General features: G+C 44.5%; 1 protein-coding gene across 3 annotated transcripts in view; it reads right to left on the bottom strand.

The window, feature by feature from the left end:
- Positions 1–22,623, bottom strand: part of TMEM201 (transmembrane protein 201) — a 33,108-nt gene extending 10,485 nt beyond the window's left edge. For 2 of the 3 annotated variants that reach the window (XM_064525559.1, XM_064525560.1), the window contains exons 1-6: positions 22,119–22,623; positions 15,295–15,415; positions 14,453–14,647; positions 12,286–12,462; positions 11,269–11,660; positions 10,570–10,773 (exon numbers count right to left, since the gene is read on the bottom strand). In XM_064525559.1, the coding sequence (XP_064381629.1) occupies positions 10,570–10,773; positions 11,269–11,660; positions 12,286–12,462; positions 14,453–14,647; positions 15,295–15,415; positions 22,119–22,222 (1,193 nt within the window). In that variant the 5' untranslated portion in view covers positions 22,223–22,623. The remainder of the gene's footprint in view (positions 1–10,569; positions 10,774–11,268; positions 11,661–12,285; positions 12,463–14,452; positions 14,648–15,294; positions 15,416–22,118) is intronic. The other variant, XM_064525558.1, reaches the window with a different exon arrangement.
- Positions 22,624–26,747: the final 4,124 nt, after the last annotated feature.

Below are 26,747 nucleotides of genomic sequence, written 5' to 3'. Positions count from 1 at the left end.
TGACAGACATTAAGCAATAAGCACATTCCAGTAACACCTTCTCTCAATCCTAAGGGATTTGGGATAAAACAACCACAATAGAAAAGAATTTGTATTTCTTCTGAATCAGAGCTACAACGGTGGCTGAGCTTCTTATACATGAAGGCTTGTTTCATTATCAGGTTTGCAGTAATTTTCCAGCACAGGAGTGCAAGATGCAGGATTGCATAGAGTTTAGGGGACTGTTCCTATGCCTTTGAAACTGGGAGAGCAAAGAACTGCTCAGCCTTACTGAAATGATTCTGCACCAACCTGTCCTGCAATGCAGGATATAAAAATTGGTGGGACAGTTTAATAGTTCAGGTGCAAATAAGCATAGTTCCTTGGTTTTCTTGCTGCCTGAGAGCACTACCCAGAGACCACCAGAATGTTTTACAAAGTCCAAATACACACAGGACCAAGAGTGGGGTACATTTTAGGTTTGCTATGTGCACATGCAAACATGCTCGGAAATGTCACGACTATGGGAAGCAAGTGGTTATCTACTAGTGTTTTTGTCTTTAGAAACCAGAATCAACATCTTAACTCTGATGCTAGTATAGAGAAAAGTATTTTTACAGGTACCTAGATAAAAACTTAGGCAAGAGACCCCTGTTTTTAAACTGACATTCAAGCTTCTTTATTGCATTTGCCCTTACAATGCTTCTGTGAGGTAAGGAAGTCTCACTATCCTCATTTTATAGATGAGAAATAGAAGGAAAAGAAGCTAAGTGACTTGCCAAGGGTCACATAAAAAGTCTATGACAGACCAGAGACACAAACCTGGGTTTCCCAATACTAAGCTGAAGCCTAAACCATTAAATTTTCCTTTCTCTGCATATTGCAGTTAGCCACAAATATGTGCTAGCACAATCATTCAGGGGGAACTGCGCTCCTGTAGCATAAGCCTCAGGCAGTATCTTACTTTTCAGCATAAAAGACAATATTACAGTGTCTGGAAAAATTTTAAATTGTCAGTAATACATGGCAACTGTATTTCTAGGTCTCTGAATCGTTTCCAAAGGGTTCTCTCCAAGTGAAATAAGGGAGATGCAGTATAGTGTTTCCAATTGAAGAACATAAGATGAAAGATAACAGACAAAACATATTGATACCTATACCAGCTAGCTTGATTTTTAAGTATCACAGACATATAAGCAGACTTCTAATCCACTGGTGAAATAACTTATGAGGGCTTTGTATTTTAAACACTCAATTACTATAAGCAAATAAACTATGCAATTAATTTCTATATTATCACCTACCTTTGCAGTGGTTCACAGTTTAAAATTAACCTAAACTGAACAATCTATCAAAAAATTACTCCCATTTCTACCTTCATTCCATTCCTCCTTGCAATCATATACTGATCTTAATCTTGGGGTGCATTTGTGCATGCAGTTTAATTGATTACATTGCATCAGAAATAAGGAATCTGCTGTGGAGTCTCCCTTGTGTTTTCACAATACCGTCAAAATGAGTGCTCTGAGAAGGTTACAGTGCTGTGAGCATGGAAATCTTGCATTATTCGTAATATAATTGAATGAGATGCATGAAAGAAAGTCTAAAACTTGAATGAGATGCAAGATATTTCAGTGATCTCCTCCAAGATATTTGTTTATTTAGAAACATGCAATCCTTTTGTCAAACAAGTCACGAGGTGGCACTAACCTCTTAAGAGGTACTGTACAAAGTATATGTTTCTTTTTTTTTTTTTAAACAGAGATATCAAACTTTGTAGCATATAATCAAGCTGTAACATTTGGAGGTTAAATATCAATCTCACTTCTGATAAAAAAGTAAGACAGATAAGAGCAGCAACATGGCTTTTCTTCTGTCAGAAAATAGCCAGTAGTAAATCAGAGCGTGGAGGAATACGCATATCTCAATCTTGTGCTGTGCTCTGTGGTGATTTATGCATGTGTCATTCTCTCTTGGAGATTAAAGAGGTGATGCAGCAATATGATGCAGTGCTAGTATGTCCAGAAGAAGCAATCTAGATTTAAGATAATTTATAATATCTTATAAAACTACTTATCTGCTAGTATGAGGCAGACATCAACAATCCCGACCAGCTTAATCAGGCCGAACAACATCTGAGCCAACCAGCTTCCTGGTGCTTGCAAGCAGGACATGCCTTTAAAGCAGCAAGGAACTCGTCAATCTTGCAGCAGAAAGTGCCCAACCTCTTCAGGTTCCAGAGGACCTGGGAAGGGTGCCATGCTTTGCGAACGGGGAGTCCTTCAGTACACATACGCACACACATTTGCCCGACCACACACACAGACATAAATAGCAGATGTACGTGTCCATCTTAGCTCCACAACAGAAAATGAATTGGAAAGGAAATGAAAACAGTGGCTCAGGACTATGATATTAATCATCTCAGAGTGATACCTAGCACTCACCGTGCTGTATCTATGAAGGGCCAAACCAGAGTATCAAAACAGAGAGCCTGTGAACAACACAGCTCCCTCCTCCCCCCAACTTTGCACCCTTTGGATGTTTTGGGCTAAAGCGATCCAGTTTTACACAGCTCCTTGCTGCACTGGAAAATAGCAGATCTGGCTTACTGACTTCTGGCAGTTTTTCACTTCAAAAATTGGAAGACTTTACCATCATTTATCACTTGTAATCACAATCCCTTTCATGGGATTTTAACTTTTTTGGATTGGACTTCCATAGGCTCTGTTGCTCACTAATCCCACTGCCTCTCAATCACCACGTTAAAGAATCAGATCCTCTGGGCAGCAGACAAATCATTCGCTTTACACCATCCAGAACAGGAATTTTTTTGGTTAGCAAGGAAGAACTGGAGAACTTTAAGCATAGCTTATTAATGCCTTCGGATTGAGGCCTCATGAAAGAATGGCTTAAATATTGATCCACTCTGAATAAATTCCTGCAATATGTGCAAAATCCTGTTCCTTTTCTATGCACTCTTATCTGTGATGTTTGCCACTGCTATATCAAGAGATTTAGATGCTGGTAAAGCTAAAGCAGGGGCCCTGTTGTGGGAACGTTTCACACACGAGGCTGTCAGCTGAACCAAAACTTCTTTCAGAAGCAGATGCAAAAAGGTGAGATGATCAAGAGGGACATGAGGCAGCAAGCAGCCACATCATGGTCCTGGAACAGAGCAGGACAGCTCTGTCTTTGCTCTTAGATTACTGTGATGCTCCAAGCACGTGTGTAGCTGGACACAGAGATTAAAAGACGTCTGGCAACAGTGAAAAAAGTAACCAAAAAAGGAAGAAAAAAAAAGAAAAAGGCTCTGGAGTCAGACAGCTTGTGGAAATAGTCAGGGCCCGGAAGCCGTTTATTTCAGAACTTGGTATTGTGAACATCAAAAATCGGGCATCTTGATTAGTGTTTACAATGATCACAACGGTACTGGACAGTTGGGCACAATTTTGCTACACAGATATTTAAAAATAAATAAATAGAAAGTTAAAGAAAAGTATCACATGGTATGGGACAGTACACCGCCCTGAAGAAACCTCCTGCCAGCAGAGCCTCCTCTGTTCCAATACCTCCCTCTTATCCAAAGCCAGGATGGTAAGCATGTGCCTTTTTAATTCACATTTTAACCACAGAGATGATGCATCATGCAGAAAGAGATGTGGGAGAGCATGGCTCAGGTCAGACTAGTGGGCTGTAAAAGGACCCATTCTTGGGCAATAAGAAGGCAACATGCAATTACAGTCAGGCAGCTTGCTGTATGCACCCAGGGTTGTGTGTCTGGAAGCAGCAAGGGAACTTCTCAGTCATGGAGTAAAATGTTTCCTCCAAACTTAATGTCCCATCACAATCTATCAACGAGCTGCATGGGTTGTAGTACTGCTGCCCAGATTGCAGAAGCAGCTCACCGCAGCCAGCAATAAGCATGGAAATAAAGCGAGCGAGTTTCTCTGAGCCAACAAGTAGTCACCTGGCCTGATGTAAGAGTCTCTAAATTCCATCTACTTTGCTGCATCATGTACAGTGCCTGGGGCCAGCCACAGTCAGTGCTGCAACCTGTGCTTCTGGTCAAGGGTGAAGGAATCAGGAGTAAAGAAGAATATGGCAAATAACTGGCACAGGGATGGAAGGAGTAGTGTTATAAAAGGACATAGGTCTCAGACATATTAAGATTTTGATACATGTCTTACAGAACTAGAAAGTTTAGTTGCCCAGACCTAGAATTCTTTTCTCCTACAAGTCACCCTGTTTTGGGTTAAAAAGGGAGGGGCAAAATATAGCTGGAAAGGCTCCAGTTGCCAGGTCCTGCCTTATACCTTTTGGAGTACAGGTGAATGTTTGGCATCAGTTTTGGCTTCCCACTTGGCCGGTGGCACAAAGATATGCGAGTGTGCACATCCCATGTCTACAACATGCAGACTAGTTGGCATGATGGAACTGTTCAGAGGACCTCTCTCCTGTCTGTGTGCTTGATACCTTTGGTCTCAACTGATGCTTTACAGAGAATAACTCAAGGTACACTTCAGGACCGAGTACTGCCCCTTTCATCAGGGAGAATCTGCTATTGCCCACAGAGGCCTCAGGTATACCTGCAGGTGATGATACACCCAGGATGAATTGCAGGTTATACACAAGAGCACAGAAGTCCAATGGCAGCTCTTTAAAAACTGAACAAAGCCATGTACCTCACCTGCCGGCGGAGTCAATCTAGAGCAATGAAACCAGCTATTAATTATATTAATTTATATAATAAGAGCATAAATAATTCCTCTACAATACATCCATAGGTAGCTGCTACAGCATCTAAGCGTGATTATTAGCTTCACACAAAATTCGAGCTTACTTGAAAAATAATATTAATAATAATATAAAAGCTAAAATAAAACATCACTACATCATTGTTATATTCCCCTCTTGTCCTCATCCTTTGACACACCCAAGCTCAGTTCACAAGGGCATGCAAAGCACAGACATAGCAAAGTAGAGGTCAATAGGAAGGAAAGGATGGGATATAAATACAAAGAGCCAGAAAGGGGTTGGCCTGCATGCAGAGAAGTCAGTGAGGGTTTCAGGGAGACCAGGGGTAGCAGCAGCAGAGACGCTTACTCAGTTGCTAGCCCTGGGATCTTTCTCATCCCTAGAAGGGTCTGCAGAGTCAGAAATGTAAGAGTGCAGTCCGAGTATCTTCTCATTCCCAGCCACCTCACCAGTGGCAAATAAAGGACAAAGCACTGGCCTGGCAGACATACAGGCACAGTTTGCAGCTTCATCAGTTCCACTGAAGCAGATCAACATAGTGTTGTCAAAAAGCTAGCTTGTCCAGGGAAAGGCACTTAATGGACCCACCTAGGCCCCTTTAGACCATGTCTAACTCTGCTGGGCAGACTACCACTGTGGCCTTGAGCAGGCAGACCAACCACAGACACTGTGAGAGCAAAGATCAGAGCCAGCCATGTGGGGCTGCAGCAGATTTGAATTCAAATGACACACAAAGCCACTAACAATCCCTCACCACCTCAGCTCACTCAGAGCATCACACTTATATAGCGGGATTCTCCCCTGCCCCATTCTGTAGTCCTGTTCCCTGGTCCAGACACCAGCACGAAGCCAATGCGAAAAAGAGCACCTGAAATAGGAGGCTTTTAGGCTAAAATTCTCCAATACTGCTGAATTAAGGTGTTTGTATGCTCTGGCCTGCATGGTCAGGAGATTCCTCAGATGACAAAGCTGCACTTGGTGACCACAGGTTACTACACGTTCCTCTGTGCTCTGAAACAGAGTCCAGCTAAGTGAAAATGAGAAGCTCAAAGCACTGATCAAGTGGTTCTGGCCAGTTTTGTGGCAGCAGTTTTAGTAAGTTACCAGCCCTTTATCAGCTGTTATCCTCAGCAGAAAGAACTATATACCTTTTTGTGTCACAAAACCTAGCATCTCAGGTTCACGAGGAGAGTGGCACTGGGCTTGTACCAGAACAACTGAGCTGCAAGGGTACCTTTTCTTCTGCTGAACCTACTGCAGAGGCGGCGACAGGCACAGAGAGATGGCATATTTAACTGTTGGGCTATTTCCTAACTGAACTTCAAGTAAAAAATGTCAAGTTGGCAAAGCACCTTACAGAAGCTACACAGCACAGCCCATTTAGAATAGTCTAGTCGGCACTGAAATCGTGTATTGCAGGAACAGCCTCAGTAAAGGGAGGGGTGGTTTATTTAAACTAGAGAACTTTTTTTCCAGAAACATTCAACAGTAAAATCCTTATAACTGATAATCAACCTCCTTCAGGCCAAAATTACCTAAGGAGTGGTTCTGGGGACACAGCTGGTACAGATTTGGTGCTAGCAGTTTATAAATCAGAATGTCTCTGGAGGAACCACCCCTTTCTTCTTTACTTTCCTCCCTTCTAAAAAGGCCTTTCGTCCTCTACCATCAGCCTTAGCAAAGCATGAGAGAAAGGCAGACAGAGAGGAGACTGTCAGCATCAGAGTCACTAAAACACAAAAATTCAAATGCTACAAGTTTGTTTTTGAGGCTCTGAATTTTTTCTGTTGTTTGTTTTTGGAAGTGGCAGCACAGACATGCTGAGGCACCAAGGAGTGGAAGAACAAGTTGACACCTGAGCAAAGACAACAGCTTCTTTGGCATTAGAAGTCAGCCACATGCCAATATCTGTTTTGTTATCTTGTTTTCCCTTTGACGTTTTTACAAATAAGCAGTTGAAAAGGTCTTCAACTATAAGATCCTCAACAAAGCACCATGGCTTCAATAATACAGCTTGGCCATAACACAAGTAGCTTTCTAAAGTTCTGATATGTAACCTTATTGTGACTTGTAAGTATACTTCATTTGTATTAATTTGCATAATGCAAGAGACAAATTGATTTCTTGCTTGCATGTATATTGTAACATATCTCCCAGATGAAGAGATTTTAAACTCTAAGTATAGATTTGCACTTGCTGTGCAAACAGAATTAAAGTATTTCTGAGCAGTACTATTCACTCCACAGCATAAACCACCCCTGTGGGAAGGATTACCAACTGTCTGCTTCTGGTATCTAAGGGGCATTCTCCCCATCCATCACAGCAGTGCAAAGGAAAAAAAAAAAAAAAAAAAGAAAAAAAGAAAAACCAACAAGAGAAGAGATCAGGCATAGGAGAACAATCTGACACTTCACAGCAAAACAACATGTAAGGCGCTAGACCCCAGGGTTCAAAGATGGGTCATGCCTAAATCAAAAGAAACAAAAGATGGGAGGAAAACAGCTGCTCAGAACAGGCATGTGGGCACATGAAATGGGACCAGGAGAAACCTGATACAGCCTTGACTTCCAGCTCCTGAAAGCAGAATGTCTGAATAGCTTGGCAGGCACCTTTGATTGAGCTGCCACTGAGAGTTTCCTTGCCACGAGGCAGGAAAAATTGGACAATTTTTTTTTTTTTTTAAATTCTTGTTAGAAACAGAAAGCGCATTGCCAGTAGAAATCAGGCATGTTATTAATTTAAAAGCATGTATCACGGCATGAGGTTACCATGATCATCCCCACACACTTTAACAGCCTGTCAGCAGCTCACAGCCCTCCTCCTTGCAGTGGCCTCAATATACTTTTCTAAACATGAGATTCCCCTCATCATTCAAACATACTCAAGAGCAAAGCAGCAACAGGGAACAGCTCATCTCTGCTAGGCCAGCTAGTTGCAAGTTCACATGCTAAAAGGCACTTATCAATCCAAGTAACATCAGAAGACAATTACAGCTAAACAGAAATGCGAGTCTTTTCCTACAATTAACATTATGGGGAAAACTGGAAAGCATTCAAGCAGGAACAAAGGAGAAAAAAAGGCAAGATGTTTGTATTTCACTTAATGGACATAATGGCTCATGATCAATTGGGCCTTTTGTACAGTGTGCTTAGAGAATGGCAGAGCTGGCAATGGATTTTGTTCCTGTGTCCATTCCGTTAGGTGGTTTTGTCTAAGCCACTTTTAAAAGCAGATGGGCTGAGGCAAAAATGGTGTTGGAAGGACAGCTGCAGTGGGGAGCTCTCTGGAGAATGAGAACATGCTAGCGATCACTGCACTGCAGGAAGGCTGAACAGGCAGCAGTAACTACCCATTTACTCACAAACTGCTTTTTTCTAGTGCCACTTCTCATCTTTTCACCAGCCTACTACTGTCCTGAGCACTGCTCCCAGACTCCCCACTCCAGCAGGCTGACAGGACAGAAGAGTCTGTTCTCAGGTACAGCAAACAGACATGGGATTTTTAAGGTGCATTTCCTACTATATCTCCTAAGAAAGAAAAAGAGTGAGGAGCCAGACTGATTGTATAAGTCTTTAGCCCAGGGCTGAGGATCCTGCACACTTCTGCCTCTTTTCTGTCTAGATGAACTCACATGGCTCCCTGTAGGTATTTTTTTTTTTTTTTTAAATCTCCAACTCAAAAACTTCCATTGTCTAGTGTAAAATAGGACACTGGTTATTATTTAGCATTTTGAAAGTCCAAGAATGAAACAAGAAACAAACTTGGACTGTGAGCTGGAAGACAAACCTTTTAGGTCAGGCCTGGTAAGTAACAGGGCCACAGAAGGGAGGAACCAGACTTCACAAGTGTTGGCTCCCTTCTGTGGAAAGAAGGTAAACAGTTTTCAGAGCAGCATCGTTCATGAGCACCAGAATTGAGAAAGGTGTTCCTTTTGCTTGGAGGTGGATAAGGTAGTTATCTGAAGGCACCAGTAAAAAATGTTCCAAGGAAAAGGACATAAGGGAAGCAGATTCTCGGGTCCACCTCCCATGCCAGGTGCTAAATTACAGGCAGACAGCTCTTCGGCCAGGAGCTGTACCTTCCCCACGATGCACTCAGCTTACTTGGTTTATTGTCAAAGGATCGCCACAGAGCTTTTGTTAGTGCTACATTTCTGCTTTCACAGTGAACACTGGTTTGAAGAACAACAACAATGAAAAGCTATGAAATATCTTTTGTTTCCTTAAGAAAAGTTCCTGTCATTTCACCAGCATCTGCAGCATCCAGTAGTATTTGAATCTTTCAACGGGAGATGCAGATATTTCCTAGTAAAAGCTTGATTCTGATTATTTTAGAATTTATATACAGGAAGATCAGGACACCAGACTATTATGAAAATGGCAGAAGATCTTTTTCAACTCTGCTGTTTCCTCTTGAAAGCCTATTTCTAGCTAAAAGGCCTAAATCCAGGTAAGAAACTCAGTGGAGTGACTTACAAAAAACAGTGCAGAAGAGCCAGACTGCTTATCTCAAGAGGCTCCAACAAGTTAATCCTACTCAAACCTAAGCAGTTGACAGCTCCTTCCTTCCCACTCATGAACACCCAGTCATCTAAGCTTTCAGTGGAGGACTGCCATGCACTCTTAAGTCACAACTTCCAGCCCCCTTTCTTCAGCAGGCTTAGCACCAATGCCAGAACTTCCAGAAGGAACCCCCCAAGTAACAAACATAATCCAGCTCTACTGCTGTGTGTACCCGCTGCAGAAGCTCCCATCCCTTTCTCCAGCAAGTCCTCCCGACTTGTGCTCTCAGTGCTAACGAAAACATTGACTGAAAAATTGTGATGTACAACAAAAGCTGATCATATAGCATAGCATGTGGCCGTCAGTCCTGTATTTCTTCTCTAAGGCTGCAGGAGTGGAGGAACATAAGGATTTTTTTCCAGTTGTACTTTTACACAGATGCTCCTCTTAAACTCCCCCCCCCAAACAGCATAGAAAGCAACAGCCACTGGCAGATTTGAAGATTTATACTAAAACAGCTGAATATTTTCAGATATCTAATCAAGACACACTGAGCTACATAACCTTTAAAAGCACCCTTTTACATAAATTATTGAAGTTCCAGTCAAAAGCACTTAAGGTGCTCCATTAAAAATAGGAGTCACAGCAGAATGACAGAGCGAAAGAACATGCAGTTAAGTGATGCTCCTCAGTGGAAGGCAAAAAGAACCAGGTTATGGACTGCATGTCTCCCCTCCTCATATGCCCTTCTGCCATGTGTTGTTAATACGGTACACGTTAGGAGAACTGGGAATCCAGAGGCAAGTTCCCATCAGTATAAAATTAAAACGATCAGCACCATTAGAAAAGTGAACGTGGCCCAGGCCCCATGGAGAATCAAGGCAGACGATTCGTCTGGGACTGGTTAGGGATGGTCAGGCAGTGAGAAGAACTGGACGGACAGGAGAAACCAGAATCTCTTTGGCTGGAGGAGCAGAACAGGGAGGAAGCTGCATTTATGGAGCAGTCTGAAGCAGTTGCTGGAAGAACTGGCTTTAGGGATTGGATATTTGCACTGCTGACAGAGGATTCAGGAAGAAGGGAGAATAGAGGCAGCAGGAGCAGCTTCCTTGGCTAGCACCAGCAGTGTGAATGCTCCAAGCAGCTAGTACAGTGGGAAGCAAGGATGGAAGGAGGGGGGCGGGAAGAGGAGGAAAAAATAAGAGAGATCTTCACTGCTCATCTAATAAAAAAAGAAGGGAAAATAAAAAGAGGAGAGAGAAGCACCAGTCGCACAGAGTTCACAAGGCTTTTTTCCTCCTTCCCCCAGCGTCACTGCTCTGGCTCTGACCTTCGGGGCCGGTATCTCCGATGGCCCGTTGATTTCCGTGTTGCCACTGCTGCGGTGAAGCCCACCAAGCAGCACAGGGATGTGGTGCCAAATTTGGCTGTATCCAGCCAGCTGGGTGTGTCTGTCTTCAGGTACTTCTCAGCTAAATGCAGACCCATCACTATGAACCACAAGACTGAAGCAAATGCATCAATTCTTCGGAGCCTGCAATGCCAAAAAGAAACCCAACAAGACACAAGGTAAGAGTTTCAATAACAACAAAACTCTTGGTCCTGGGGGAGGAGAGGGAAGGGAAAAGGAGGGAAAGGCAGTTTGAAGATGGGGTGGTTTCTGTGGACACAGACCGAAGCAGGTTTTATACTATCTCTTGCTACGGTTATACCATCTGCAGCTTTTCCCACTGCTGTGTTAAGTACCCAAGTGGATTAGTTCCACTGTCCACTAGATTACCAAGTTATAGCGGGAGCTTTGCATTCCTAGTAATTCAAGCTTAGATCGAATGAAACACGGCAGAGTCAGAACAAGCTCTGCTGCTCCATCCAGCTGGCTAGCAGCCCAAACAGTAACAAGAAAAACTGCTGCTCAGTACTACATTCCCCATTCTGGGACTGCCCCTTGGCTCACTGAGTCAAGACAGGGCCCAAGACTTCCCACCATAAACCAGTTAAGTGGAACAGAAGGAAACAAGGGCACACCCACCTGATCCGCCCAGCCAAGACCATAGCCAACAGGCAAGTGAACAGCCCAAGGACAGCAACTGCCAACTGATGATTCTTCCCGTAAGTCCACGCTACGCTCAGGTTCTGCACCATCTGTTCTGGGAGCAGGTGGAGCAGCTCTTGCCATCCTGCCACTGTCAGAGAAGTGTCATTTCCTGAGTCTGCTTGTGAGCTTGTGCCAGTCCTGTTCTGAACAGATGCCAGACCAGAGGAAACGGGTGCAGGGACTGCAGCATTGAGTGAGAAGGGGTTGCCTGGCCCATACAAGGCCATCAGGACCAGGAACGCACAGCTGAGGAAGGCCAAGAACCGCAGAAATATCACCTGAGCTGGGATGGTTATGGAATTAGAAGAGGAAGATGAACACAAGTTCTGCAAAGAAGATAGAGAAACATCTCGTCAGAAGCTGAATAAACTGTGGTACGGTCTTGGAATGGTGCTTTAGGAAACATTTTTAGACTGTATCATTTACTGGACAGCTTTGTACAAGTCCTTGTTAGTGTCTATACTGGACCAACACCACACGAGTTGTAGAGGAGAAAAGAGCAACAACAGAGCTGTGACCAGAAGCCAAGGTCAGGCAGGGCAGTGAAGCAAGGAGAAGGCATAAATCACCTCCTTATCACACTTACTCCCTCTTTTTCGTACTCTGTAGCTTCCTGCACTCTCTTCATGAACTAGCTTCCCTATCTCCCCTTCTCTGCCTGTCTCATCATTCTTCTTCCACTCTGCTGTTGTCCTTACAGTAGAGCTACTTTCTGGAAGTTGCACTAAATGACACCAGCAAGATGAAAACTCCAAGCTGTCCTGAGGAGCAACCACAGCAACTACTCTGTGTTTTCCTCAACTTCTACCGTGCACCCAAACTCCCAGAGTTAGAGAACCCCATGAGAGCTGCCAATGGCAATGCCTCCCTTTCCCAGCACCAAATCCGGGTGCAGAGGTACCTAGTTCATTGCGCTTCTCCCTACATCCCCTCACCTCTCCCTCAGCATACCTGGGCATAGGTCTTGTCAGTCTCACGACGTTTGAAGTGGTGGCTGAGCAGCAGTGCCCGGAGCTGCCGATTCTGATGCTTTATGTAATACTCCACAGCAGCCTGGCACGGACGGCACAGCTTGTAGGTCTGCTCCAAGTGGTGCTTATACACCTCAATCTCCTCATCATATTTGCCCTGGTGAAAGAGGGGGAAAAGCAGGTGAGAACTGCAGGTCCATCACCAGTTATCATGCTGCTGATGCGCAAGTGAGTCACGCTCCCAGTCTCCAAAGACTCACAGGCCCCTGACGTCAGGCCTGAACAGTGACTGAGCTGGAGGCCAGCCAACCAACCAACTTCCCACACAGCTGACCCAGCCTCCATGTCCCAGAAGAGACAAATAAGACCTCTGGAGATCCCAGCAGGAAGGTGTTGCGGCTCTTTCAAGGATGTTGAATTCTTGTGGCCCAATTTTGCTGTCATTGTCCAGATCTTATGAACTCAGCACTGCGAGAAGGAGAGGAAGGAAAAAAAACAAAAAACACCAAAACCACCCAAACCACCACCTAGATTTGCCTTTCCACTCCTCAACATGAGGGGCCTCTAAAGATCTGTTGCCCCTCCACACCACTTTTTTAGAAGACAGACAAGTTCCTTCCAAAACTCAGCTCGTTTCAAAGGCTGGCACTGACTGGAACGCACAGCTGAGAAGAGCTCCACAAATCGTTAACATTTGTCAAAGAAGTACTTTCTGCCCTCCTCACTGGCTGTTATCACTGTCACTACAGCGGATGCACGGCTTATTGCAGAGGCTCTTAGGGCTCTTCCAGCACTGTCTCCATACCCAGCCCATCCCAAGCTGAAAGAGCTGCCTCCCCCTAGCTTCCCTCCTGTTTCACTGAAGAGGAGCTTGACAAAGCAAGGTCACAACAAGTGCTCGTCTCCCCACTTCAAGTTTTAAGTGGTTTCCACAGGTGCCCTTCCTGGCTCACCCCTTCTGCTGTGGAGGCGGGATAGCAAGGTACCAGAAGGGAGAAGTTTTTGTGGTTGCTGCTATGGTCAAGACTTCCCAATCCACCAGTCAAAAGTGCCAGCTCCAGCCATGATTGTGTTCTCAAGGCTCTGTTCTCCAAAGCCACTAGGAAGTACCAGTTATGGAGCTGACTATAGCATTCAGATACTTCCCCCCACACACTGGTGACTGGGTCAGAAAACAATCAGAGCTCCAGTTATGCTAACTAAATTTCCTGGGAACACTCCTTTTTTCTACACCCCATCCCTGTCCTTTCCTCACATCTCGGACCTTCAGAGGAGGCTCTGTGTGAGGCTGGAGCTAGGGACAGCACAGAGAACACAGCACTCCCCCCTGCTCCCCCTCCTGCTCTGGCTGGGAAAAGGTTTTCCAGGCGCATGGATAGACAAATACAAATATTAAACCTCCTGCACAGCCTCTGAACTAGCACAAGAGGGAGTGCAAAGGAAAAGCAACCGGTCAGCGTGCCTTTATCTCCGTGCCAATCACATGCAGCTTCTTCTGGAAGACAGAAGGTAGAAAGATGCAGTGCAGCCGCCCGAGGGCTTGCCGCAGCACCGTGCGGGGCTCCCTCTGCCCGCACCGCGGAGGAATCACAGCGGAGGGACTGGCCGCAGCAGGCTCTCCCCTGACTGGACAGGCCGGCCGAGCAGAGGCCACTGCTTTCACCGACACATGGCCCTCCCCATGCTGGATAACACGGTCCCACGTTTCTCAGCGGGCACAGACGCTGCACACTTTCAGAAGTGAAACAGTGCACTGAACGCCTACAAAGAGGCCAGAGGCTGCTGTTGCTTTAGCGAGCGGACAGGACTGGCAAGAGGAAGGGACTCAAACCAAAGCTGAAAATAGGGAAGAGGCCAGAAGATGTTCTCATTAAGCATGATCAAATTTAAATCTGTTTCCTGGGAGACATCCTGATTAAACATGTTACAATGACACAAAGCAGACTGGATTAGGCAACCCAGAGGATGAATGCATCCCACTAAAATGCAGCCTTATAACTCTAAGGCTCGACCATAGCTTAAAGCTAAGGACCACAGCACTAAATGCTTCGCATGAAACTGTGGGAAGCCATGAACTGTGAAGGAGAGACCCCAACATCCTCTCCTCCACACATATTATGTCATGAAAAGGCCTAAACAACACTTACCTCCTCCCTTGGTGAGAATGATGCCAGCTGCTTGATCTTTGTGGTTTGATGGTTGTTGCATTTCTTGCAAAGCAAAATTTGGCTGCTCACCCACTGTTGGGGTTTGGTAGGATCACAGAAAGTTGTAGCACCCGACACAACATGGTTAAGGTGTTCCATGTACTGAGCAGGGATGGGCTTGTTGTAGTCTCCATTCTGACAAAAAGCAGAAGAGGGGGAGGGAAGAGCAAGCGTGAATTCATGAAGTCAAAGCTAGGTCTTCTCTGGCTCTGCAGAGATTCCCCAGGCTCTGCCAGAACTCCACACTGCATGCCTTCACCTCCACAACAAAAGAAATAAGTGATAAAAACACTTCTAATCTTCTCCCCCATCCACCCTTACGTAAACCAACTGCAAATGGTTTTCTTGCTGTTTTTTGGTTTAAGACAGACTTTGTCTATTTAATACCCTAAATACAGTAATTCAGCTGTTTCCAATTACAAAATCAGAGAAAAAGAATGGCTCCACATAATAAAAAGATTCTTATGAGATACTGGTGAAAACATCAAGGCCCTCTTTGTCCTTTGAAGCAAGGTAGGACAGTTTGTCAGTATCATTCTGTGTCAGCACATCCCTGTGCGCACAGAATCTGAGCAAATTGATTTTGGTACACAAATTTGAGCAAGTAATCAGCTGCTGAGTTCACAAGTGCTCAGCACAGAACTACCAGCTGTCAAATTGCTGGATATTCATCTGCACTGGGCCTATACCATCTTAAATTAGGAGCAGGATTTTGCCACAAGTGGTGCTCCACAGACCATGCACCTTCTTAGCCACCCTTCAAGCAAAACTTGCCACAGTACCTCTTGGAAGCCGTTGTACTGCTCACAGTTGGGGCAATCCCAGCAGTTGCGATTTCCATATGGTACTACTGTGTCCTGGTTACAGAACCAGCAGTTCACCGTCACATGCGTGGGCTTCTTCCTGTTAGGAACAGAAACACATTAGACATCAACACTGAATCTACCTGATCCAAAGGAAACAGGGAAGTGCACGACAGCCTGGAATAACAATCAGCCTTCCCATTCAGTATCTTTAACAGCACGACTCACAGGAATCATTTTAGGAATGAGAAGGAAGATTATTAAAGTAGAAATAAATTTTTGCTTGATGCTAATATCTCTTTGTGCTAGTACCTGGACATGCTGGAACTTTAGAACAATGTCATAAATAACTCACTTCACTATTTTTCAGAACAAATCATCTCCATAATCACTAGTGCTAATGTAGGTGAAAGGTGCAACAGAGTAGTGGCTTACGATACAGGATTCTGGCACCCATTCCCGACTGCCACAATTTCCATGGGAAATGGAAGTTATATTCTGTAAGAAGTGCCTATGACGATATTCAGAAACCTAGGAAATGAACTCATGGTCACAATGCTGCCTGCCCTGTTGGTTTTTTTTTTGTTTGTTTGTTTAAAAAAAACCCAAAAAACAAAAAACAGAATTTGTCAAGGACAAGGGCATATCAAATTAGCCCAGGGTTCAGGCACTGTAAGAAGATGTTCCTTCACACAGCTCTAGATAAATAAAAAGGAACTGAGGAATCAACACATCTTCCCTAATTTTTATGCAAGAGACCTGAAGGGACAAAGGCTCATGCCTTGAATTCATGAGCCCCATGTTTTTTAAAATAATCACACTAAAACAGCAACCACTGCAAAGAGAAACACTTGTGATATGGCTCCATTTGGACCAGCTGTGATGGACATTTTACCAAAGGATTTGGTAACCTGGCCTTTGGGCCCTGTCTGCTAAGGAAGGTCTGCATTTGTCTTAAACGTAGGAGTAATACCTGAAAGGAAGTTTCCTGGCAGGTCAAGCCAGGCTGGCCCAGTAGATAAAACAGGACCCCAGATACTGATGTGTACCTGGGGAAGCAAAGCTGCTTGACAAACATCACACACACCTAAAGCAGCAGTGATATCAACCGAGCAGCGAGGCTCATTGAGGACCTGGAAAGCAAATAACAGCAGCTTAAGCACACACAAGTTGGGAGCAACTTCTCTGCTTCCTGCTCAAGCAAATGTTCTCTGCTACTACAATATTCTGTAAGGGAACATCTTCTGAATGCTATAGAAACATCATCCGGCACCCTGCAGCCAAATAGGCAGGTGGTTCTACCTTTAGCTAAGTGCACATCTTTCTCAGCCACTACCTTCGCAGCTGGATGCCTACAATTAAGATTCTTCCCCACTCCTAATTCCATAGACCACCTCTTTAAAAAAATCGGTTCCTAAAATATCTAACCCTCAAGGGGTGCTTGCGCCTCCTGTTTGAGTAACAATGACAAGGATAAGCTTAAAATGAAGCACCAAATAACAGCCTAAAAAGCCAGAGTACACAAAGAGTTCTCTGCCAGATGCTGAAGGAAAACAGCTAAAGCTACTGGGGTGACAGATTCCCTTCTCTAAATAGATATATACACCCACACTCCTCCTAAGATGAATATTCTCTGCTCAACTTGTTGGTTCATTGCCAAGGAGGCTCAAAGCAGTAGTTGATCCGAGTTAAAAATACCACCATTAAAGCAGACCAGGGGGGAAAAAAAAAAGTCTAAACCAGAGAAGAATCTAAGTGGCTAGTCCAAGCTACACATGAGCTACCACACTGTCTAAGAGCCAAGCAGACCATGTGTCAACACAGCAATATGAAGGAAGGACTGTAACATCTATTTGTGCTTGTTTCATCTCACTATCATGGGTACAAAAGCAATGACAATATAATGCATAGGCTTTAGTGTGTTGATCACCAGGATACAAATCCTTCTGGCATCTTGAGCATATAATTTGATAGGAAGAACAACTCAACTCCATTCTCTGATGTACGTTATTGCACAATAACATGCCCAGTTGTCCCTGAACTAATATGGGTACTGTAGCAAGTGCTACAGTCCTACCTTCATGCTGCTGTGGAGCCATCCTCTAGCATCTATGAAAATGAGACACACTACACCTGAGTCTATATCTACCTTCTCATCCATGACACAACACTGCAGACAGAAGCACTAATTTTAAGGATGACATAGAACTGGAAAGCACAGGTCAGAAAAGGAGCAAAGCACGTATACTGTGAAACAAAAAAAGAACCAATACCAAACCTATCCAAGAACTTGCTAATATCAGAGATTGAATTGCTAGTATACTCAAGACCTTTCTATCTCTTCCAAATAGCATTCCACTTCTCACTCTTGTGGTTAAGAAAGTTCTACTAAGGGTTAAATAGCAGCCCTTCATTCTGACAATGTATGCAAAAGGAATCTTTAACTCCTGGATTATTTAGGATAAAAAACAATAATCCTCCCTTTTGTAAGCCTATAATCTGTTACCATAGAAATAGGTGCGAAAATCTGAAGTTCCTAACCTGCTGGATGCAAGAAGAAAAGAAGGTCATTTGTGGCAAAAACATGCAGGTAAGGGGCTAATATTCTAGTAACTGGGTAGGAGTTAAAAAAAATATAAAAACAAATCCTAATTTGGAGAGACTCTCAAATACTGGACTCCAAGGACTGAGACTTTGGAACTATACATACCTTGACCAAACTCAAGCAGTGGTTAAACATTATAAGCAAGGAAATACATTGTTTCCAGAGTCAGAAATTCTGTTATGAAGAGACTGACAATGCTAAATTTTGGGCAATAGTTTCCCAGTTACATTAAAAATGCTCCTCCTATTGCTAACCTAACTGTCCTTCAAGTCAGCTGATGTAAGGAACACAGAAAAAACTCCCAGACCGATTTTAGTGTCATGAATTCTATTTTATATAAATAAAGTTTGAAAAAAAAATACACTGGAGCTTCCTCCTTCATAATAAAATCTATATAAGCATCTACCATGTGCTCAATCCCTTACAAAAACACTAGGTGGACCATCTGTAAGGACTTTATAATCTAACACTGTATTAACTTGAATTAGCTTCACTGGAGAAAGAGCCACCCTGCAAAAAAAAACCTGAGCAGCAAGCAGTGATTGAATTACCGCACAGAGGGATTCCATCAGCAGCTGACTGGCTGTGCTGACACAAAATGTAGCCTGCACACCCCACCAGGCTAGAAGAACTGCCAGCCTTGGATTAATGGTTTTGCAGGCAGAAGGGCTTCAGTTTAAAACAACACTGGGGCCATACCTGGAGTAAGCTTGATTATGAGATCAACACCTCGAAGTCTGATCCCGCTCAGACAATATGCTAAGATTTATGTTTGTGAGAGACAGACTCCTTTATTTGTGCTAACAAGTCTTCTGTTCTGTATACAGTGCTTGCAAAATCAGACTGCAGCCACAGACTAGTTTGTCTCTCATGCAACATAAGAAGGCAAGCTTTACTGAAAAAGCTGCCTTCAGGACTCCCCAGAACTCGTTCCACCATTCCCCACTGATGCATACATTTAAGGTCATGCTTATGCCCATACTTTAAATGGGCTGTCAGAACAACAACAAAATTACAATAGAATACAATTTAATGATCAGCACAGGCCAAATGAGTTACCTTAAAACAAACAAACAAAAAGAGGTTTTGAAAATATTTTTATCTATACTTTTTTTTTTCCCCTTGCCACTGCTAAGTCAAGAAGATGAGGATGTGAGGCTTTCCATATTCTTAAAGGAGCCCACAGGGGAATATGCAGTTCTTAGCTGGGTTACCCTCATTTTCTGCCAAGGGCTAAAATAAGCAGCAATTCTTCATCAAAAGTATTTAAAGCAAAATACTTAATTCTGGATTACAAAGCAACTACACGAACAGCTATGCCAGCAAATCTGAAGGAAGAACAACCAGGAAGAGGAGCTCTTTGCACAGACCTCTTGTGACCAGAGCATCCCATGGCAGTTTGACATAACCAAGCTGCCAAAGCTTCTAGGCACAGACCAAGTCCATGGCATGGTCATGCAGTCCAGCGTGACTGAGTTACACCAGTTCAAGGAACCTGACACTGTGTTCAGCTCACACTTAGAGAAGCTCAGCTCTTGGGTGGCAACTCACTAAGCTGCTGCAAATCCACGCTGCACTGATGTCCATCACCTCTCAAAGGGGTCTGCCAGCGCAGAACCAACACTAGACCCCACTTTCCAGTGTGAAAAGAAAGCATCCCAGCTGTCCAGATTCCAGCAGGCAAATGGTATCACAGACACACTTGCCCAAACTAGCTGCTGTAGACAGGGCTGAAGATTTAGCTGCATGGCCAGGTTCCTAGCTCTAGTCAAACAGCGTCATCCCTTGCAGCACAGCCTTCCTCGAGAGTCATACTTACCATCCTCTTAACAAGCAAAAAGGTGCCCAGGGGACCTGGGCAGGGACATAGGCTTGCAGCCATAACCAGCTCTAGTGCTATCCACCTCAGATGTCATCACCTGTGAAACTGCAGCTTTGGGGGCAAGGGAGGCAGCAACTTTTCATACTCTGGAGTACACTGAACTTGACCAGGCGTCAGGAGAGGACCCTCTAGAAGGGGTGCCTCTTTCTGCCATCTCATTATCTGTGACAGGCGGCTCATCTAAATGAAGGACCTAGCAGCATGGCAATTGCCCAAATTCCCACAAACCCCTTTTAGAATGGACGATGGCTTATAAGCATCATTGTATTTTTCTACAAGCAGAGTGAGGATGAGTGGCCTGTGCCACCACTGACCCAAAGATCCCAAGCAAGAGATCCTCACGGGGTATTTTACATTAGTATTGGCAAAAAGTCAGTAGCTAAAAATCAGGAGGGGCACAAAAGACAAAGGGAAAGTGGCTATAACTGCTGGTCTGAACTCAGCAACCAGACTTCCAACAACATGCAACAAACAACAGTTCAAGAGCAAGACCACAAACATTTTAAGGTTTTCCTTTCTTGCCCAAACTCATAAGGTTTAAGGACCTCTGGGCACATATCAAATGTTTTTTCCTCCCTGGTACAAAGAGCACAGTCTTGTACGCTGGCATGGTTAAAGCAGTATAATTTCGTATGTTGACAGTTATTGCAGGACCATGCACTAGGTTGTTATTCTGATATATTATATTTCCTTTTCTACAGGGGCTGTAGCTATTGTGATAAAGGCACCTTGCTTGATATATAAGCACATTCACTCTGAAAACAGAGTGGAGCAGGGCCATATCACAACATTAATACCAAATAAAACAGCAGTATCATGTCTGCATTTGGATCAGTCCCTTATAAACTCATGCCCCTTTATGACTTCGAAAGATTCATTTACTAAGGCAAAGTAAGAAATTAAGTAATAGCAGAATAGTATTGAACAGCTCAAATACCTAACCCCAAACCACTATCAAGGTCACCTCCCGGAAATATTTACAATTCACCAGCATTTTTCAAGGACTTGGGAAGAAATTCTTTCCATTCCACAGAGACCTTCCATTTGATGAACTTAAGCAAAACAAGTCAAATCTCTTGCCTCAAAAGGCAACTGGGTCAAGGAAATGCTGCCTGCTTCACTGAGGATTGCTTTAGGCCACTAGTATTTCTTAGCTGCTCAAAATATGCAATTGAAATGCCAAGTATTATATACGGGCTAATATACCACTGACCTATTTATATGGTTCTATAAACTGCAAACATTTTAGAGCAAACTTGAAGTATTTCATTGCAGATGCCTTGCTGCTATTTCAAAGCATAAACTGTAAGTGAACCTCATGACAACCAGCCCGTGGGGCCTCCTTTTACTCCAGTAAAAGCACTTCGTAGAAGAGCTGGCTGCTAAAGTCTACTTTGCTACAGAGTCTAAAAATGCCTCTTACCCCACATGTGCTTTTCTACATTCATTTCAAGGTATGCTAGATTGAAGTCTTCCAAATGAAGTTCTACTCCTCTCATGAAACCTATATACAGACCTTTCTCCAGGCACTTTTTAAGCCTTGTTTTTAAACTGATCTGTGTAAGTTTGTTCTGAGATCATAAACGTTCCAACCAAATAAGAACTAAACGACCAAAGAATTTTTGTCACTAAACAGCAACTTTGACATTTGCAGCATTAAATTCTATTTGATCTTCCCAAATTTTAGCAATGCATCAGCGTATATAAAAGTTATTTCTGTGGTACTCTTGCGCTGCTCCCCCTGCGATCGTGTTTTCCTGAAGACAGAAGACATTTCACCACCAAATCACCGAGCACAAAATGAAGCAAAAACAATCTCTTTACTTGCTCTGCCTCCAACGACACTGCCAGAAAGACATTAGAAAACCAAACACAGCAAAATCCCGAGACTCCAACAGTCCCTGTAATACCGCTAGTAATAATGTCAGCCACTAGACTACACGCTGGAGGAAGGAAGACGTTTTAGATTTTTTTAAGCTCAGTTCCCACAGCAGGCGAGTCCCTGACGTTCAGCTCTGGAACACAAAGACACGAAGCAGTTTAAGCGGGCAGGGAAAAATCGCCCGGCTGCTTCCTTACGGACGGCCGCGCGCCGGCGGCGTTTCTGGGGCCGCCGGCAGTTCCGGGGTGCCGCTTTCCGCGAACGCGCCTGCCGGTGGCCCCGCCGGGGGGGTCTCGCTCGCACCGCCGCTCCGGTGCGGCGCTGCCCGGCGCCCCGCTGCAGGGGGCTCGCAGGGGGCTCGCAGCGGCGCCGCGGCCCGCGCCCGGCCCCAGCCCCTCGGCCCGCCCGGCCCCGGCCCCGGCCCCGGCCCGTACCTCCGCGCGATGCGGTAGAGCAGCAGCCCGGCGGCGGCGGCACACACGGTGACGCCCAGCCCGCCGGCGGGGCAGCGCGCCAGCAGCGCGCCGGCTCCCTCCATGCCGCGGGCCCGCGCCGCTCCCCGCGGGCCGCCGCGCTGACCTCGGCGGCGGCGGCGGCGCTTTGTACGCGGCGCGGCCGCCCCCGCCGCCGCCGCCCCGCCCCTCCGGCGCGGCGCGGGCGGGCGGCGTGAGTCACGGCGCGGCGCGCAGGGTGCGCGGCGTGAAAGGCCGCGGTCGTGCGGGAGGGCGGCGCCGTGACTCAGCGCGGCGGGGAGCGGAGCGGAGCGGAGCGGAGCGGAGCAGAGGGCGCCCGGCGGGCGGGGGCGGCGCCGGGAGCGCGCGGCCCCGCCGGGAGCGCCCTGGCGCCGGGGGGGAAGGGGGGGAGAGGAGCCTTTTTGTTATCCGCGCTGAGCCGCGGCCCCGCTGCAGCGCCGGCTCCTCGTGCTGCAAAAGCGCCTCCCCGCCGAGAGCGGCCGCAGGTGCCGCCCACCGCCGGCGTGAGCAAGCGGGGACAGGAGGCACGAAAAGCGGCTAATGCAGCGCGGCGGCACGACCCATCGACTCAGAGCGCTGCGGCCCGCTGCCAGCAGAGGCGAAGCTGCTCGGAGAAGGCTTCTTAAAATAAATCTCTGCCTAAAACCGTGTCCCTCGAGGCTGCTTTCACAACTGCAGTCGGATTTTGGACACGAGAAGACGCTGACGGGCAACTAAACCGAATGCAAGTTTTTGGCAATGGTGCTGGTGGGGGAAACCAAGGATTACCGATCAGAGGATTACAAAACTGAAAGGCAGCAAAGTTTGAGGAGGAGGCAGCAAAATGTGAGCCCATTCCGAGAGAAGAGAATCTTTAGCAAGATGTGATTTCCTAGTATCACTGTAGTGATATTAGTACCACCCAGTTAACTGCAGAAAGTGGAAGGTCCTTCCAAGGACATGACAGAAGCCCTCCCACTGGTTTTAGAGTGGGGGTTATCGCCCTTTTGTGGTCCCTGATCAGCTTTACCCAGTGAGCCATGTGCTGCAGATGACATCTCACTTCAGCCAAGGGGTAGTTATGTCAAGTGGAGCATGAATTAAAGCAGAGGCTTTCTGGCAGTTTGTTACCTGTGAGCCAGAGGTCAAGGGCTGCTGCTCTAGACTTTCCCTGATTACATGGATGAACAATACAATTGTGCAGAAAGCTCTCAAGTCCCCAGTGTGAGTAGTTCCCAGGTCAGGCTTGCTCAGAAGCTCTCCCCCAGAAAACAAAGCAATGCTTACCTGTTCATGCTTTACCACTCAGCACAAGCTGATGGGACTCGTTATTCTTAGAGAACTGGAAGCTGCTGGTGGTTTGACATACGTGCCCTGCTTTTGCATGAAGCTAAGAGGTAGGCCCTCTCCAAAATATGAGACTGACCCTGCCTCAAATTGCACAGCTGTTTGCCTGGTTAAAAGAAGAAAAAAACATCCTCAGCACCATAGACAGAAATGGCTTAAAATTCAGGGGAACCAAGTTGTCTCAACATCATGTTTTAAAAAGCTCAAACTGACTATGGAGTCCTGTTTAAGCTAAAGGAAAAAGCTCTTCATAGAAAAGTATTTATACTGGAAGTAAGCTGTATTTTTAAACTTGTCTCACATGTGGTTGGGGTCCTATCCAGCTCTGCAGATTTAACTGTGCAAAAGAGTTACATAGAATAACAGTTACTATTTCCTCTTGATAGAAAGAATTTGTGCCCATTCATTTTATCTCTTTCCTCCACTGTTTGTCTCAATTATTTAGGGGTTACTTTACAAGAACAAATGATAGGGAAAGGAAGAACAACCCAGTCATCTGGCACATCAAGCCCTTCTGCTGATCCTCTAAAACTTGTGTACTTGAAAGCTTGTCTGTTCTTCCTACATAATCACTCCCTCTCTTCCTAACAACTGTGCCTGTACCATCAGTCCAACCATAGATGCATTATTGTTTACCAAAAGTTTCCTGCTTAAAGGAACCAATGACAAACTTGTACAAAACAACTGTAAATCCTGATGAGGGGCACAGTCACAACACAAATAGGTATCACAGCAATCAGTAGATGCAGGTAATTTTGAGGGATATCAAGCCAATCAGGGATACCAAAGGGAAGCTGTTAAGCTTTACAGTGAAAGTACCCCAAAAGACTAATCTTCAAATAAGAAGCAGTAGTAAGAAATACTAAGAAATACTTCCAGAGCTAAATTAGCCAACATGAATAGCTCAAAATACTGTAACAACAATAATTTGTAATTTGAATTTAAACATTCATTTATACACAGGAGCAGACTTGGTCCTGGTAAAGTTAATGGAAACTTTGTGATCACTTCAAGGTTTCATCACCTGAGAATGAGCTTACATAGAACCTAGAAGTGAAGCTCAAGCTTGGAGGATAACTGTTCAGGAAAACCTAACAAGTGACCAGTTAATCTACTTTCCATGAAATGGACTTTCTGGAGAAGTTGTATAAGTGGCATGGACAGTGAAAAATGCTTGAAATTTTTCTTTCAAAATTAAAGAGAGTTTGGTTATTTTTAAATTCAGATATCCCTTTGGAAAAACTATTCCCAAACCTTCCCTCTGGTTACAGGCTTATTCTGTACTCAGTGACATCAACGGGACAGCTCTCAGAACATCAGCTAAATGTGTCAACTCTTTACAGGGTTAAGGAATTAAGATTTAGTGAATTTTTAGGATTCTGGTAGAAGAATTACACTAATTCAAAAATGCTGTTGGCTCCCAATATAGCATATCAAACCTCCATGAAATTAAGACTGTCAGGGCTGGTAGCAAAGCTCAAAGAATATTAAAAAATACATATGAACGCTTCATTTTCCACCAGATTCAACTGGTGCAAAAATCTGTTTGCTTTCTCTCTTACCAAGTCCCAAACTCTTCAAAAGAGTCATTTAGTTCCCTCCCCTCATTCTCAAAAGGTATCAGAAGTACACACATTTGACTAATGCTGTAAAAGCAAGTCACAGTACTTTAAGTACAGAGGAGATACTAATTTAAGAAAGCAAATCTCAGAAAAAGTTACAAAGCAGCAGCACAAGTGGCCTGGTTCTCAAAAATAGAAACAGCACTGTATGACAATTTCTGACTCCTATAAAGAGACTTTAAAGCTTTTGCTGCTCATCATCTCTATTTAAAAAAATCATGCCTGTTTTTAGTTACTCAACTGTTTCTTATTTTAGCTTAAGGGTAAAGTGTTATGTTCTCTTCTTTTCAGTGAGACATTGTAGAAATTAGTTATTTTTTGCACTGTTTTGCCTCATTATGAGGTATATACACACACTCCCTACTCCCTCTTTGCACTGTGCTCCTCCATCACACTGATGTCATATTTGACACCAAGTATCAGTCACAGCTAGGTTCTAATGAGAACGAACATGAAGGTCTGAATCCAATTATCAACCCATTACATTTCTACAACAAAATAATAGCCTGAAAACTTTCCCTTGTAAAAGAGAGCCCTACTCACTACTAGGCTGCTTCCTAACGCTTTGCATGATCCTTCCAAGTCCAAACAACACCTCCGCTGTGTATGCTTCTTGAAGTCAAAGATGTCCATAGACACTTGTTTATGCTCAAGAACTCAACACCTGCTCAAGTCATGAGAAGCTTACTGTTCAGTTCAACAGCAGGGAAGACTGAAGCTGGGCTCAAATGTTGTAGCGTTTGTCTCAGCTGTCAAAGCAAATGACACTAATGAATAGGAGAGCATAGCATGGCCAAAGCAAAGCACAGATCTAACCACTGAAATTCTAAAGTATTTTACTCCAGCACTATCAGGAATTATACACAGACAATACTTTCATCACAAGGTATTGTTGCAATAGGAGTTGTAAAGGAAATTACTAAAGAAAGCAGCACATTTTAAAGTTTATGAAATTACTAATTATCTCAGGTACACAGTATATTTGGTTTATAACTGAAAGGTAAGAACTGTATCATGACTACTGTTGAAGAATACCCCTTTGAGACTGTGTCTGTGGAGGAGAAGGCAGATATTGCATCTGTGAGAAACAAATACAGGAGCTGTTCTGTACTAGACCAGCAGATCCTTCTTCTTTCCTTCAATCTTGAAGCCAGTAATGATATAAGGAAACTGTTTACATCAGATGCGGATGTTTTGGTGTTTGTCTCAACTCCAGTGGTATGTCCATGAGATAACATCACATTCCCACCAGAAGCACTGCTCCACAAAAGGATATCAAATCAAGAGTGATTATTCTCAAACATCATATTGTAGAGCAGAATCCAAAACTGGATTCTTACTCCTTAAAGTTTGGGTCCTATCTGATCCTCCCTCCCACACTCTATCCCCCTAACATTTAGTGAAAATGTAACACAAACTCAGAACATTAAAAGGCTGGGGTTAGCATACATGACCGAGTTACTGCATCTCATGGAATTTCTGCGTCACTGCCAGGCCACAAGCGCCAACTGTCCTTATGCTCTCAGCCCTTCACAAACACAAGGTCTAAGAGCAGTCAGTCATGAGAGATCAATTTACACACAATAACTCAAACATGTATCTAAGTCCATAGGTACACACAGTACTGTAAGTAATTAAGTTT

Source organism: Dromaius novaehollandiae, chromosome 24, assembly GCF_036370855.1.
Source record: "Dromaius novaehollandiae isolate bDroNov1 chromosome 24, bDroNov1.hap1, whole genome shotgun sequence".
NCBI lineage: Eukaryota > Metazoa > Chordata > Aves > Casuariiformes > Dromaiidae > Dromaius > Dromaius novaehollandiae.
Note: the sequence above shows the minus strand (reverse complement) of the source record. Positions and strands in the feature narration are given on the sequence as shown.